Source organism: Artibeus jamaicensis, unplaced genomic scaffold (genome assembly GCF_021234435.1).
Source record: "Artibeus jamaicensis isolate MK-2021 breed Jamaican fruit bat unplaced genomic scaffold, CSHL_Jam_final contig_47, whole genome shotgun sequence".
NCBI lineage: Eukaryota > Metazoa > Chordata > Mammalia > Chiroptera > Phyllostomidae > Artibeus > Artibeus jamaicensis.
Genome location: NW_026521848.1, coordinates 1,232,480 through 1,245,176, shown reverse-complemented (window position 1 = coordinate 1,245,176; position 12,697 = coordinate 1,232,480). Strand labels below are relative to the sequence as shown.

Here is a 12,697-nt window from a genome sequence, read left to right as displayed (position 1 = left end):
ATGCCTCCTTCCACTGTTTAATTTTTAATTGATTTTAAGAGAGAGGTAGGAAGAGAGAGATAGAGAAAAAACATCAATTTGTTGTTCCACTTATTTATGCATTCATTGGTTGATTCTTTTATGTGCCCTGATTGGGGATCAAACCTGCAACCTTAACACCTGGGATGATGCTCTAACCAACGGAGCCACCCAGCCAGGACTCCTTCCAGTTTAAAACTCTTCTATAGCTTCCCACCAGACATGGGGTAAGGGCACACACTCCTTACAGGATCTACAGAGTCTGACCTCCTGCTCCCTCCCTCTCACCCTCCAGGTTCCATCACACACACACTCACCACACCCCGGCACTTAATGGAGTTAATGGCTACCCCTTCATTACCTCAAACCTCACTTCCAGATTATATTTCCTGCCAAATGCTCTTACAGCACTTTCTACCTTTCTGTTATTTCATGTTTGTGCGTGAGTTGATGTCGGTGGAACTCCCACCCCTGAGACTGTGAGCGATTTGGGGGCAGGAAAACTATCATGTTCTCTGCCATGTTCCCAATGCTGAGCACAAAGCTGAGGCAAGATGAAAACACTTGTTGAACGTCTGAGACCTCAGAAATTGTTAAGGCAGGGCCTTAAAGTTCTGTGGAAAGGGGACTGACAAGTCTCTAGGATGCTGGCGTCAGGATCTGTGCTCGGAAATCATCTAGCCACCCATTCATTCAATAGAGAATTACTGAATCCCTACCAGGAATTCATTTTTAAGTGTCAGAGACAAAGCATGAAGCAGACAAAACTCCTGCCTTCATGAACGTATGGTCTGATGGGGAGGGGCATGGGGAAGGGACAGACAACAAGATAAATTATATAGCATGTTAAACAGTGATGACTAATGCTAAGGAAAAGTTCAGGGGCATTAACCTACAAGTGTTCATGCTACAATTCTAGAAGGATGGTCAGAGAAGATCTCAGGGAGAAGGTGACAACTGAATAAAGACTAAAAGAGGTGAGGGTAGCCTTGACTATCTAGGGAAATGTCCCAGGTGAAGAGAGGAGCAAGCAAAGCTCTGAGGTCAGTGTGGCTGGAGCAGAGTGAGTGAGGGGAGACGAGCAGATGATTTTGGACCAGGAACACGAACAGGTCACGCAGGGCCTTGCAGGTTGTGGAGAAAACTTTGGCATTTACTCTGTGTGAGATGGAGGCACAGGAGCATGCTGAGCAGGGGAAGAATGTGACCTGAGGTAGGTGGTCACAGCATCCCTCTGGCTGTGTGTGAGGAGCAGACCTTGGGGAGCAGGGAGTCCACTGAGGAGGCTGCTATGACAATCCAGGCGGTGAAGAGAGTGGACAGGACTAGTGTGACAGCAGTGGGGAGGAAGAAATGTTTCAGGTGCTGGATATACTTCGAAAGAACTTGTTGATGGACCAGACATGGGTATAAGACAACAGGAAACTCAAGAGCAATTCCAAAGTTTGTGGTCTGCGCAACTACAGGGATGGAGGTGGCATTTACTGAGAAGAACCTGGGAAGCACAAATTTGGGGGAAAACAGGAGTTCAGTTTGGCCAAGAGTACTCTCAAGATGTCTCTAGATATCCAAGAAAAGAGAGCAGTCAGTCCCGGGTCATGGGACAGGTTCTGGGCTGCAAACAGACATTTGAGACACACATTTCCATGCTTACCCACTCCTGAGTCCTTACAGAAGCCACAAGATGAGGCTTCTGCTGGTGACTCAGGGCTCACCCTTCACCTGGCTAAGTCAGTGGTGTACACACACACACACACACACACACACACCCTGAGCCCTCTACCTCCCACCTTGTGTGACCTTGGGCAAGTAACTTTCTCTGCCCTTGGTAACCTCATTTGCAAAAGAGAGATGACAGTACTGCCCTCCTAGGACTACTCATTCAAAAAAGGATAAAAAAAAATTAAGCATCTAAAATATGCCAGCTGCTGTCCTCACATGCCAGCTATATTCCTTTCCCGTCCCTCTCTGTAGACTGTAAGCCATACATACAGGCTGTGGACTCGACCTGCGGCACTCTCTCCAACCCACGCCCTTTCTCCCCTCCCAACCAATACCTGTTCCCTGCTTCATCCCCAACGTTTCGCGCCTAGAATCCTGCCATGGAGGCCACCTGGGCTCCCAGACCCAAGTCTCTTTTTCTATCAATCTATTGCCAGGCGGCAGAAAATCGGGCCTTTCCTCTTAGGCATCCTCTCGTGGCTCCTCACTGCCGTCAGGACAAAGTCCAAAATCCCTAAATAGCCAACAAAATCCTCCACGATCGAATTCATACAGAACTTTCAGTAACATCTCCACCAACACCAGATCACCTGGCTGTGCTTCTCATCGCTGCCTTTGAGCAAGCCATTCCACCGCACCGAGAACCCTTCCATCTTCGGGTCTCAGCTCAGGCAGCTCCTCCTCCCCCCGCAGCGGCTTCCCAACCCGTGCTTCGTCTAGGTTCCCTCGCATTCAATGTTACCACTGTTAGCGAACACTTGCGGGTCCATAACAGAGAACCGGCCTCCCCGCCACCCCCAACCTACTGGGCCATTCCCAACGAGCTAGGCCAGGTACAGAGCTAGGCCAGGTACAGAGCTAGGCCAGGTACAGCGGGAAGCGAGTCGGCCTCAGCACCTACTCCAGCTCAGTACCTACAAACGCCTTACCTGCGCTCCCCCCTCCCCCCAAAGCCAACGCACCTCCAAAGAAATCCACACCTGCACACCACAGCCTTCTCAGCTAGGACCCGCGTCAAACGCTCGTGGACCACCTGACTCTTGATTGGCTGCCGGATACCCCGCCCCTAAGCACGTGAGTGAAAAGAACTCTGGTCTTTGGAGTTCCCCAAAGCAAACCGGGCCCAAAGCAAACCGGGAGAAGGTTGCCAAGTAGAGCTCCATTTCCCGGGAGGCTCAGCGATCCAGTGGTGGAAGACCATAACCTTTGAACCAGCCGGCTCTTGATTGGCCATTTGGGGGAGACAAGTTTCCAAATTGCCGGGCAAACGGGCCCACTTACCTGGAACCCCCAGGGGTTTTTTTTTGTTTGTTTTTTGCCCGAGAATCTCAAAACACCTTGCTCCACAATTGTTCCAAAGGGTGAGACCAGACGTAGGGAAGAGGGGTGTAAGTTTGTATCCTTTGCCTGCCTGCCACTCTCCATGTGGCACCAGTAAGTCCTGTTACACACATTCAGCACCTGTTTGCTTGCGGGGCAAAAGGAACCACTCCTGTGCACTCTGTGGAAACCCAGGCTTATTAGAGCAGAAACTGTTGCTTCCTGGGAACAGGCCAGAGCTGGGCTTTTACCTCTTCAGGGCCCAGTTTACCCTGGAAAAGGCAAATGTGGCCTAGGATACTATCCAGGGTCTCTGTCTAGGACTCCTTAACCCGACCCCCTGCAGCCCTGTGTCTGCACCAACAGCCTTGATTTCCCCAGGGTCACATCCCCCAGACGAAGCTCCCCCAGCACCCCCTCCCCAAACACTATTCCACACAGTGCCTCTGAGGGCCGGGTGAAGGGAGCCAGGGCCCTGCAAACGCTCAGCCGGGCATGTGAGAAAGCTCTTTACTGGGGGGCACAACAGGGAGGAGCAAGGCCGTCTCCCCCTACCTACCCCCACCCTTTCCTAGGGCCACAGGGTAAGGGGGGGTCTCCCCTTTACTGGGCCATCACTGTCTTTGGTACAATAAATAGAAAACAAGGGGGAGAGAGGGGGCCAAGGGTGCAGTCCTTTGTGGGGAGGGTCCGCCCAAACCCCTCTCCTTGACCCCCTGCCCCAGGCCCCAATCAGTGCAGGCCTCACCCACCCCAGCTGGGTAGCAGCAATTCCAGTCAAGGGGAGAGATGAGGATGGGAGCCCAGGGCCCCCACATGGGGGGTATGGCTTCAGGAGGGGCCCCAGGGAAGGGGCAGGGTCATGAGCTGGCTGCCGTGCTCTGGGGTACACCACGGAGGCCCAAGCGAGGCCCCAGAGTGGCAGGGTCATCAGGGGGTGGGAGGGGTGGACGACCTCCTGTCATCCGAGTCCGGAGGGCTGAGGCAGCTGGAAGCTGGGGGGCAGGCGCAGGGTGGAGTGGGGAGCAGTCTGGCGGGCCGCCCACCAGGCTCACATCCATCAGCTCCGGGGGTGGTGGTGAGGTTGGTGATGGAGGCCGGCCAAGGCATCGGGGTGGAGGGGGTAACTGGGCCCCAGCCCCCGGCAGTGATGAGGCGGAGGCAGGGGCCTGATGTGTCTTGTGGGGCACATCACCCCCTGCCCAGGGGCGCATCGGCTGGGAGGGTGGGACCTAAAGAAGCAAACAACAGTGGGTGATGGAGACCCAGGTCCTGGCATCCCAGACACCCCGCCGCCCACCTCCAAAGGTCCCAAGGCCCCAGTACCTGGGGGCTGTTCATCTCACAGTCAGTGATGGGGGGCCCAGGGCCCCCACAATATCGGTTGCTATAGCGGTAGGTCCGGTTGTCACTGGAGGAGCCGCTGGAGCCTCCTGGAAGTGCCAGGGGGAGAGAAGAGGCCTTGCGTGAGGAGAGGCGGTAGCTGGGTTTCTGAGTGGCTGAGTCTGGTTTGTGGGCCAGGCCTGGGTTTGAGCTTTGGGTTGTGTTCATTTGAAGAATCAGGCCCGATTTTGAGATTAGGGGTCAGAGTTCAGTTTTGGGTGTTGGGAGTCAGAGCCAGTTAGAGGTCTGAGCATAAGCTGTTTCTGAAATCGGGTCAGGGCCAGCTGGAGCTCTCCTCCCCAACCTTTGGAGTTCAGGATCGTGCAGTTTCAAAGCTTTATGCGAAGGCCAATGGCAAGGTACCCCAGGTCAGGCCAAACCACAGCTGCCCCCACCCCTGTGCTACCCTATTGGGCACTGGGCACCCACCAGAGCTGGAGATGGAGCTGGCGGTGCTGGAGGAGGGGCAGGTGTCGAGGGGCGCGGGCGAGGTGGAGGCACTGCTGCCTGCCGGGCCCGTGTTGGTGGCCTCATCAGCCGTGCGGCGAAAGAAGCCATGCTGCAGAGCCCCCAGTGGGCTGATGCGGGCGGCGGGCTCATACTCCAGCATGCGCAGCACCAGGTCCTGGAAGCGGAGGTAGTCGGCGGGGCTGTGGCCCGGCTCCCCCGCCCGCCGGCCCCCGGGCCCGCCCGTCTGCACGCCCAGCACCTCCTGCAGCCGCCGTGTCCCGGGGCCCTGGTAATCCTGGCAGGGAGGGGGTGGGAGGGGGGGCAAGAGAGTGGCCGTCAGTGGGCAGGAGGGGCAGGGAGACACACACGGGGGAAACAGAAGCACAAGAAAGAAAGTGGAAAAAGAGAAGCTAAGAAGAGTTTTGGGGTGGGTAGGAGAGATAGGGTGGATTGGGGAGGAAGGAAAAGACAGACCAGGGGGAGAGGAAGGAAGGGAAAGACACCAGGGAGAGGAAGCAGGGAGAGAGGGAGCCCCAAGTGTGAGAGAGTGAGGGGCCACCAGGGTAGGAGGAGCGGCAAAGGGCAGGGGCCGCACCTTCCTGAGTTCCTTTGTCCTTCGTAGGGTCCAGCCACCCCCAGGCAGCCGTTCAAAGTACTTGCGAGCCTTGGGTGCCTGGTCTAGCATGGGGGCTGGTGGGATGCCCAGCACCTCCACAATCCGGTTCATCTGGTCCACCTGCGAGCATGTGGGCAGTCAGGGTCATCAGACCAGCCAGCCTCCACCCCGCCCAGCACACCCCCTCCTCAGGAGCACACCTCATTGGAGCCACTGAAGAGGGGCTCGCCGGTGTGCATCTCCACCAGGATGCAGCCCAGGGACCACATGTCGATGGCCAGGTCATAGGGCGTGCCCAGGAGCACTTCAGGTGACCGGTAGAAGCGGCTCTGGATGTACTGGTAAATCTGAGGGAGGGGAGAGAGCAATAATCAGAGGTGCAAGCCTCCCCTACTGGTGTCATTAACACCCCCAAAGCTAGGATAAGCTTCCTGCTCCCAAAACTGATGTTATCAGCACCAACCTCCACTTTACTCATCAGCCTCAGGAGCCTAATGACCTAGTCTAACCCTGAGCTCCATCCACAGGCCTAACTCTGGGCCCCTCTTAGTCACCAGTCACAGGAGGCAGTCTGCAAACCCAGGCCCTTCCTACCAGCCCAGTCCAGAACCTTTCATGCCACCATCACGTCAAGTGACGGCTTACAGGAAGCTGCAAAGCTAAAGCATCCTGCCCGCTTCCATCCCCAGCTTTAAGAGCACAGGGTAAACCGAACTTAGTAAAGTGCCACCTAGATGCAAACCCGACCCAATTTCCCTGGCCCACGTCCCACGGCCTCGAAACTGGCCCTGCCCTCAGGCCTCAGTCTTCCCTTCCCTACTGGGCAGTATAATCCCCCGTGGCCCTCTCCTTTAGCCCCTTCTCCCACTGGCCCCACCCTTCACACCCTCTGAACACCCCGTCCTAATCACTACCCCTTAGGCATTAGCTACTTCAGGATGTACCCTGACAACCCCATCCCAGCCTGCCAGGGCCCCTTGTTCTCAGACCACCTGTTGGCCCTGCCCCCATCCTGGCCACACCCACGCCACTAGTCCTACCCTCTGGCCAAGCTGACAGGAGCTGCCAAAGTCTACGATCTTGATGGCACTGCGCTTGGGGTTGCAGAGCAGGATGTTCTCGGGCTTGAGGTCGCAGTGAATGATGCTAAGCTCCGGCGTGGCCAGGAAGAGCAGCGCCGTGCAGAGCTGCTGCGCCAGCTTCCGCGTCAGGTTCAGCGAGACGCCTCGGAAGTGTGTGTTGCGCAGGAGGTCATACAGGTTGTAAGAAAGCAGCTCAAACACCAGGCACAGGTGGTTCCGGAACATGAAGTGCCGCTTCAGGTGCACTGCAGGGACGGGTGGAGGGAAAAATGAAGCTCAGAGAGGGCCCGTGGTGGCCTGGCGTGCACAGAAATCAAGAAGAGAGGCCAGAAGCCAATCCGTGCCTCTGCTTCTTGAACACTCGCCAAAGTGTGGTGTGCCCACTGGTACCAGCTGCCACTGAGGATGTTTTCATTTGGTCTATCACTTGAATCACACCAAGAAAAAGACTGATTTTCTCTATTAAGAAAAACAAATTACTTTCAAGTCTCTGTTGAACTGTCAGTTAAACCGAGAGCCCTGGCTGGTGTGGCTCAGTGGACTGAGTGCAGGCCTGTGGACCAAAAGGTCACCGGTTTGATTCTCAGTCAGGACACGTGCCTGGGTTGTGGGCCAGGTCCCTGGTTGGGGGTGTGCCAGAGGCAACAGATGGATACTTTCCTCTCACGCATTGATGTTTCTCTTCCTCTTTCTCCCTCCCTTCCCCTCTCTAAAAATAAATAAATAAAATCTAAATAAATAAATAAACCAAACAGAAAGTTCCCATTTGTGCTGACAGGTCTTTATCCTTCGTAGGGTCCAGCCATGCCCAGGCAGCCATTCAAAGTACCTGTGAGCCCTGGGTGCCTGGTCCGGCCTGGGGGCTGGTGGGATGCCCAGCTTCCGCAGCAGGCTCAGCAAGGCAATTAAATGAGGCATTCTACACTGCCTCAGTTAGTTTTTTAAAAATTTTTATTTGTTTATTTTTAGAGAGGGGGAGACAGAGGAAGAGGAATGTCAATGTGAAAGAGAAACATGGATCAGTTGCCTCTTACACGCCCCCAATCTGGGACCTGGCCAGGAACCTAACCAGTGACCTTTCTATTTGCAGGATGGCGCCCAGCCCACTGAGCCTCCCTGACCACAGCCTGCTGCATTTAATTTTACAACACTGTTTTAAGGTCTCAGCCCTGGGTTTTTTTGTATGTGTGTATGTGTGCGTGGCAAAGGATGCTCATTTTCCATTAAGAATTTATAGTAAACTCCTTTATATTTAAAAACACACTTTTTAAATCCTGCTGCTTCTTTTATGAGCAATTGGTACGGGTAAGAGGGAAAAGACTGGCACAGATGTTAAGGGTAAAGGCTCTGGAATCCACTGCCTTGTCAAAGTAAACTCTACTGAGTACACACTCCGTGCTCTGCAAGTGCTAGCACCTGACCACCTAGTCGCTTCACCTCCAAGCTGTGGGCAATGATGCCCTTTCCATAGGCTGTGGTGAGGCGTACATGAGCTAATTTATGTGAAGTGTTTACAGTAGAGCCTGACCCCTGGCACCCAGTAAGCTCTGACCAGCATTATCTTGTAAACAGGACAAAAATCATGACAGCGGCAGAAGCAGCACTGATGTTAAGGAATGACAGACCAAACTCTGCCCCGGGGACACCAACCCCAGTCCTACCGGAGGGGTGCCCCGCCCCTAAGCAGCTCACACTGCCTCGGGCCTCACCTATGTAGTACTTCATCTCCGTGTCATGCTGGTTCATCAGCTCCAGCAGCCGCAGCTCAATCTGCGCCTGGTTCAGGAAGGCCTTTTTGTTCTTGATGATCTTGATGGCCACCAGCTCCTGGGTCTGATGATCATAGGCTTTCACCACCTACGGGCAGGGTATGTCCCAAAGTGAGGGAACCGGCAGGGGAAGGGGGCGTACAGAGACAGAGCCAGGCGCTACTGTTGTCCTTCCGGCCTAAGGGGGCTCACCAACATCACTGTCAGTGTTACTAACAGTAACTCAGTCAGGTACTGACTGAGTCAGGTATTCACCAAGAGTCGGGTATAAACACTGGACCATGTCCTGTGTTTGTAAACCACTGGAAATAACACAATTACCTCACGTGAACAGTCCTGTTAATTGCAGGGGTTTTTTTTTACAGAAAACAGACACAGGGAACGAACCCAAGGACTGAGCTGGGGTGAGCAGCCACTGACCCACTGACAGTATGAATCAGTACCAACGGACGCCCATGTCCCCTGATCTCTGGATCAGGATGGCGGGGGCACGTCCCATACCTGGCCAAAGGAACCTTTGCCAATGAGGGAGTCAATCTCATAACGCTCCAGCCAGCGCTCGCCACTGCGCACGATGTAGTCATGGTTGTCATCGTCATAACCGTGGTTCAGGACCTTCTTCTCCTTCTTGGTGCTTGAGTCCTGAGGAGGTGCCTGCTGAGCTCGCCGCTTCTTCTTCGCATAGTAGACCTGCCCGGCCGGCCAGCCAGGAGATGCGAGGACTGGTGAGTGACCTGCACCAGCAGCCAGGACCCCTCGGCACTCAGCCTGGGTTCCCCACCCCCTACCCACCTCATTGATGTGCTTGTAGGTCTTGATGAGGTCCACGGAGAGCTTACGCAGTGGGGCCGAGGTCGCGTCCCGGAAGGCCAGGGGAAGCCTCCGAGGCAAGAGCCGCACATCAGGCAGTACCTGCTGGGCAGGGTGAGAGGTGGGCACCAAGGACAGGCCTTTGCTTCCAGCCTCAAGAGGGAGAACTGAGGTGGCCGGCTGATCATTACCACATGCACATTTACTTGGTCACTGTCTGATAACCCCACTAGAAGAGAAGTCCACGGGGGCAGGGGCTAAGTCTTGTTCTTGCTGTAGAGTCTCTAGTGCCTGGAGCAGGGCCTGGCATGTAGTGGGCGATCATGAAAGACTGGCGAACTATTTTTCCTGACCTTTCACCTCACATCTTTACTCCTTTCTGAACCTCAGCGGGAGAGATCATACAGAAAACCTCGGCTCTGCCCCTTCCAACTCTTGGCCGGAGGCCATCCATTTGGGTATCCCACCTCGAGGGTCCCCATCTTGCTTTACCCTCATTCCTTGGGGCGTTCACAATGCTCAACCCTGACACTGAGCATCTTTGCCCAGTTATTTCACCCCAAGGGTCCTGGATCTGGATGCAGCACCCTGGACCTCTCATTCCAAGCTCTGTATTTCAGAGCCTTAACAGTCTCTATCTTTGGGGATCTTTACCCTGTACCCCTAGGCCCTGCTGGCTACAAGACCCCCGAGGCTCCACTTTCTTCCCCTTTCACCCCTTCCCGATATTTCACTCTGGACTTTTTTTTTTTTAGTGAACATTTGTTTACTATGTGCCAGGCACTGCCCTCAACATTTTACATGCATGTCATGAACTGGTTTAATCCTCACAACGATCCTGTGAGGTAGTACCATTATTAGCCCCATTTTACAGAACAGAAAACTGAAGCATGCAGAACCTAAGTAATTTTACCATCATGCCTGGATGTAAGACCACACCCTCCAAACCAACTCTGCCAGCAACTACTCTATTATCTTCAACTCCCTTCATGTCCCTGGGAGACTGTCCTAGGCAACCATACTATCTTTTGGCCCCAGGACCCTTCCATCCCCATCCTCTCCTTACCCCACGCAGGTGAGAAGCCAGTTGAACACATACCTGTGTGTGCTCCTGGGGCCCAGGGAAGCCAGAGAAGGGACCATGGCCCGGTGGGACGGCCATGGTGGGCTCAGAGGGCCGCAGGGGAGCGAGGCCTGGAGCGGGAGCCCGGCCGGGGGGCGCCTTCTCGCATCCTGCACCTCGGCTGCCACCGCCGCTGAGACCTGAGAGCAGGTAGGAGGCAGGGGAACAACAGGAAGATGTGTGGGGCAGTGCCAGGCAGGAAAGAGGTGGACATGGGAGAGGTAGGGCACAGAGAGCGGATGAAAAGGGTGCAAAAGAGCAATGAGTGGGAATGAAGAGAGGGGACAGAGAGAAGTGGTGGGGTGTGGGGGAAGGCACAGCAGAGTCCCTCAACAAATAGTTACCAAATCAATGAGGTAGGCAGCACAAAGTGGGGCACATGTGATAGGGAGTCAGATAGGAATATGGACCAGGACATGAAAGGACAGAAAGACAGCAATAATTGGGGGGGGGGGGGGGGAGGAGAAAATAAAAGCCACAAACAGCATAATAGGGACTAGGGTTCACTCTTTTCTTCCCATTTCCCCTGTGGCCCTCCCCAGGGCCCCTCACACAGGATCCCACAGTCTTTTCTGAAGCTTAGGATCTCATCTTATGGGAGAAAGGTCCCTTTGCTTCAAAATCTACCCTTCCCAGTAGATCCCCCAATCCAGGGAAATCTAGGATACCCCCGTCAAACCACATTAGAGTCCTCTGGGCTCCCACCAAACCATAGCAAAGTCCTCTAAAATCTCATCAGGGTCCTTGGGGACCTCCTGATCACACTGTTACCTGAGAACTCCCATATAACAAAGTCCTACCCCTATGGCCTGCTGGTCTTCCCAGGGCACACCCTTCCCAGCAGACCTTCCCCACACTATGTCAAGTCCTCTCTCCTCTATTATTTCCTCCCACATCAGGAACCACCCCTCCAGCTAATTCCTCCAAACCATATTCCAGTTTCCCCACGCAAATCTGAGCTCTTCCCAATATTAGGCCAAGGTCCCCTCCCAATCAAGGCCCACTCCTCCTGAGGGGAGCCAAGGGGAGGTGTCTCTTCCCACAGTTAACAGTGATCGTCCTTGTCTTCCTACATTGGTGTCCACCAACCTCCTCCCAACCCCCTTTCTCCAGTCACTGCTCTATCCAGTGGGGTGGATCCCAAACTGTGCCCATTCCTAGAAGGCTCCCACAGCCAAATTCCCCAAATATCGCAGAGTTCTTTCCTCTCAGAGTGTCACACAAAAATCCTCACCGCACCGGGCCTTCCCTCTTGTCAGTCCTTTTCTCCTTTGCCAAGCCTTGCCACTCCATGACCGCTCCTCTTTTGGAGCTCCCAGCCTCCCCCAACCTCTCTCCCAGAGACCCTCCCATACCAGGACATTCTCCCCAGCCCCTACCCCGTACCAGGGTCAGGGCTGGCGCTGGGCCCACGGGGGGCTGGGGCGCGGTGGGGCCCCCAGTGGGGTGGGCGAGCAGCCAGCATGGCGGCGGTGAGACAGCCGCCTGTCCCAGCCCGACCGGCCCGGCAAGCCCCGCGGCTGGGAGGGCAAGCGGGACAGGCGGCTTGGTGGGTGACCAGAACAGCCACCACAGGCGGGGAGGGGAGAGGAGGGTCAGCCCAGGGCACCAGAAAAGGGAAAAGCAGGTGGACGGGGGGAGGGGCGGGCTAACCCTCCTCCCGCCGGCCCCGCCCCGCAAAGCCACCCGCCCCCAGGCCCCTGGGACACCGGTGTCCCGCCCCCCACCTTGGAGGACCCCCCTACAGCAGGGGCCGGCCTGAACTTGGCAGTCCACACCTGCCATGGCAACAACCGTGCCATTGGTCGCTGGGGCCAAGAGCTTAACGAATCACAACCCAGGGCAGCTGTTGCTAGGCGACGACGATGCAGCCAGCAGAGCTGAGCCCAAACAAAGGGCGGGAGCAGGGTCCCAGGAACCCCTCCTAGGGCAGCTTTCCTAGGGCTCATACCCTCCCAGGAATCCCACTATGAATAGCCAGGCTCGGTGGCCTGAAGCTGCTCGCTGCCCCACTCTTCTCCCTCGGCCTCCTAGGTCTCCCCAGGATAGAGGCAGGGCGGGTCCCGTACCACCCCACTCACTCGAGTGCAAGCCACTCTGTGCATAGCTGCTTCGTTACCTGAGAGCGCAGGCAAGGGAACTCACACTGCCCGGGAAGCCCGAGCTCGGACCTGCCCACTGGCTGAGGGTATCCTGCGGACGCAGCGAGCCAGGGCCCTGATTACCCAGTAATGCAACCAGCAAAATGGCGACCACAACAAACCGCACCCCCACCCCGCCCCGGGCTCCGCCCCCACACACACCCTCAATCTGCTCCCCCTCACGTGACCCAGGGCAACACAGATACACACAGCGCCTGCGCTCAGGGGCGCTTACCAGTACACATGCGCAGTGAGCTACCAAC

General features: G+C 55.6%; 1 protein-coding gene across 5 annotated transcripts; it reads right to left on the bottom strand.

The window, feature by feature from the left end:
- Positions 1 to 3,553: 3,553 nt before the first annotated feature.
- DYRK1B (dual specificity tyrosine phosphorylation regulated kinase 1B) lies at positions 3,554 to 12,550 on the bottom strand. Of its 5 annotated transcripts, none has more exons than XM_037133394.2 (11): positions 12,413 to 12,550; positions 10,270 to 10,433; positions 9,153 to 9,275; positions 8,862 to 9,050; positions 8,301 to 8,448; positions 6,550 to 6,836; positions 5,710 to 5,856; positions 5,489 to 5,629; positions 4,873 to 5,188; positions 4,387 to 4,493; positions 3,554 to 4,292 (listed from the first exon to the last, which is right to left on the bottom strand). In XM_037133394.2, exons 2-11 carry the CDS (start codon positions 10,330 to 10,332, stop codon positions 3,921 to 3,923), a joined length of 1,893 nt encoding a protein of 630 aa, XP_036989289.1. In that variant the 5' UTR covers positions 10,333 to 10,433; positions 12,413 to 12,550; the 3' UTR covers positions 3,554 to 3,920. The 5 variants fall into 5 exon arrangements, with proteins under 5 accessions (XP_036989289.1, XP_053523550.1, XP_053523552.1 ...); XM_053667575.1 differs by lacking the exon at positions 12,413 to 12,550 and adding an exon at positions 11,680 to 11,920; XM_053667577.1 differs by lacking the exon at positions 12,413 to 12,550 and adding an exon at positions 11,680 to 11,919 and having other exon boundaries at positions 4,873 to 5,068.
- Between the last annotated feature and the right edge of the window lie 147 nt (positions 12,551 to 12,697).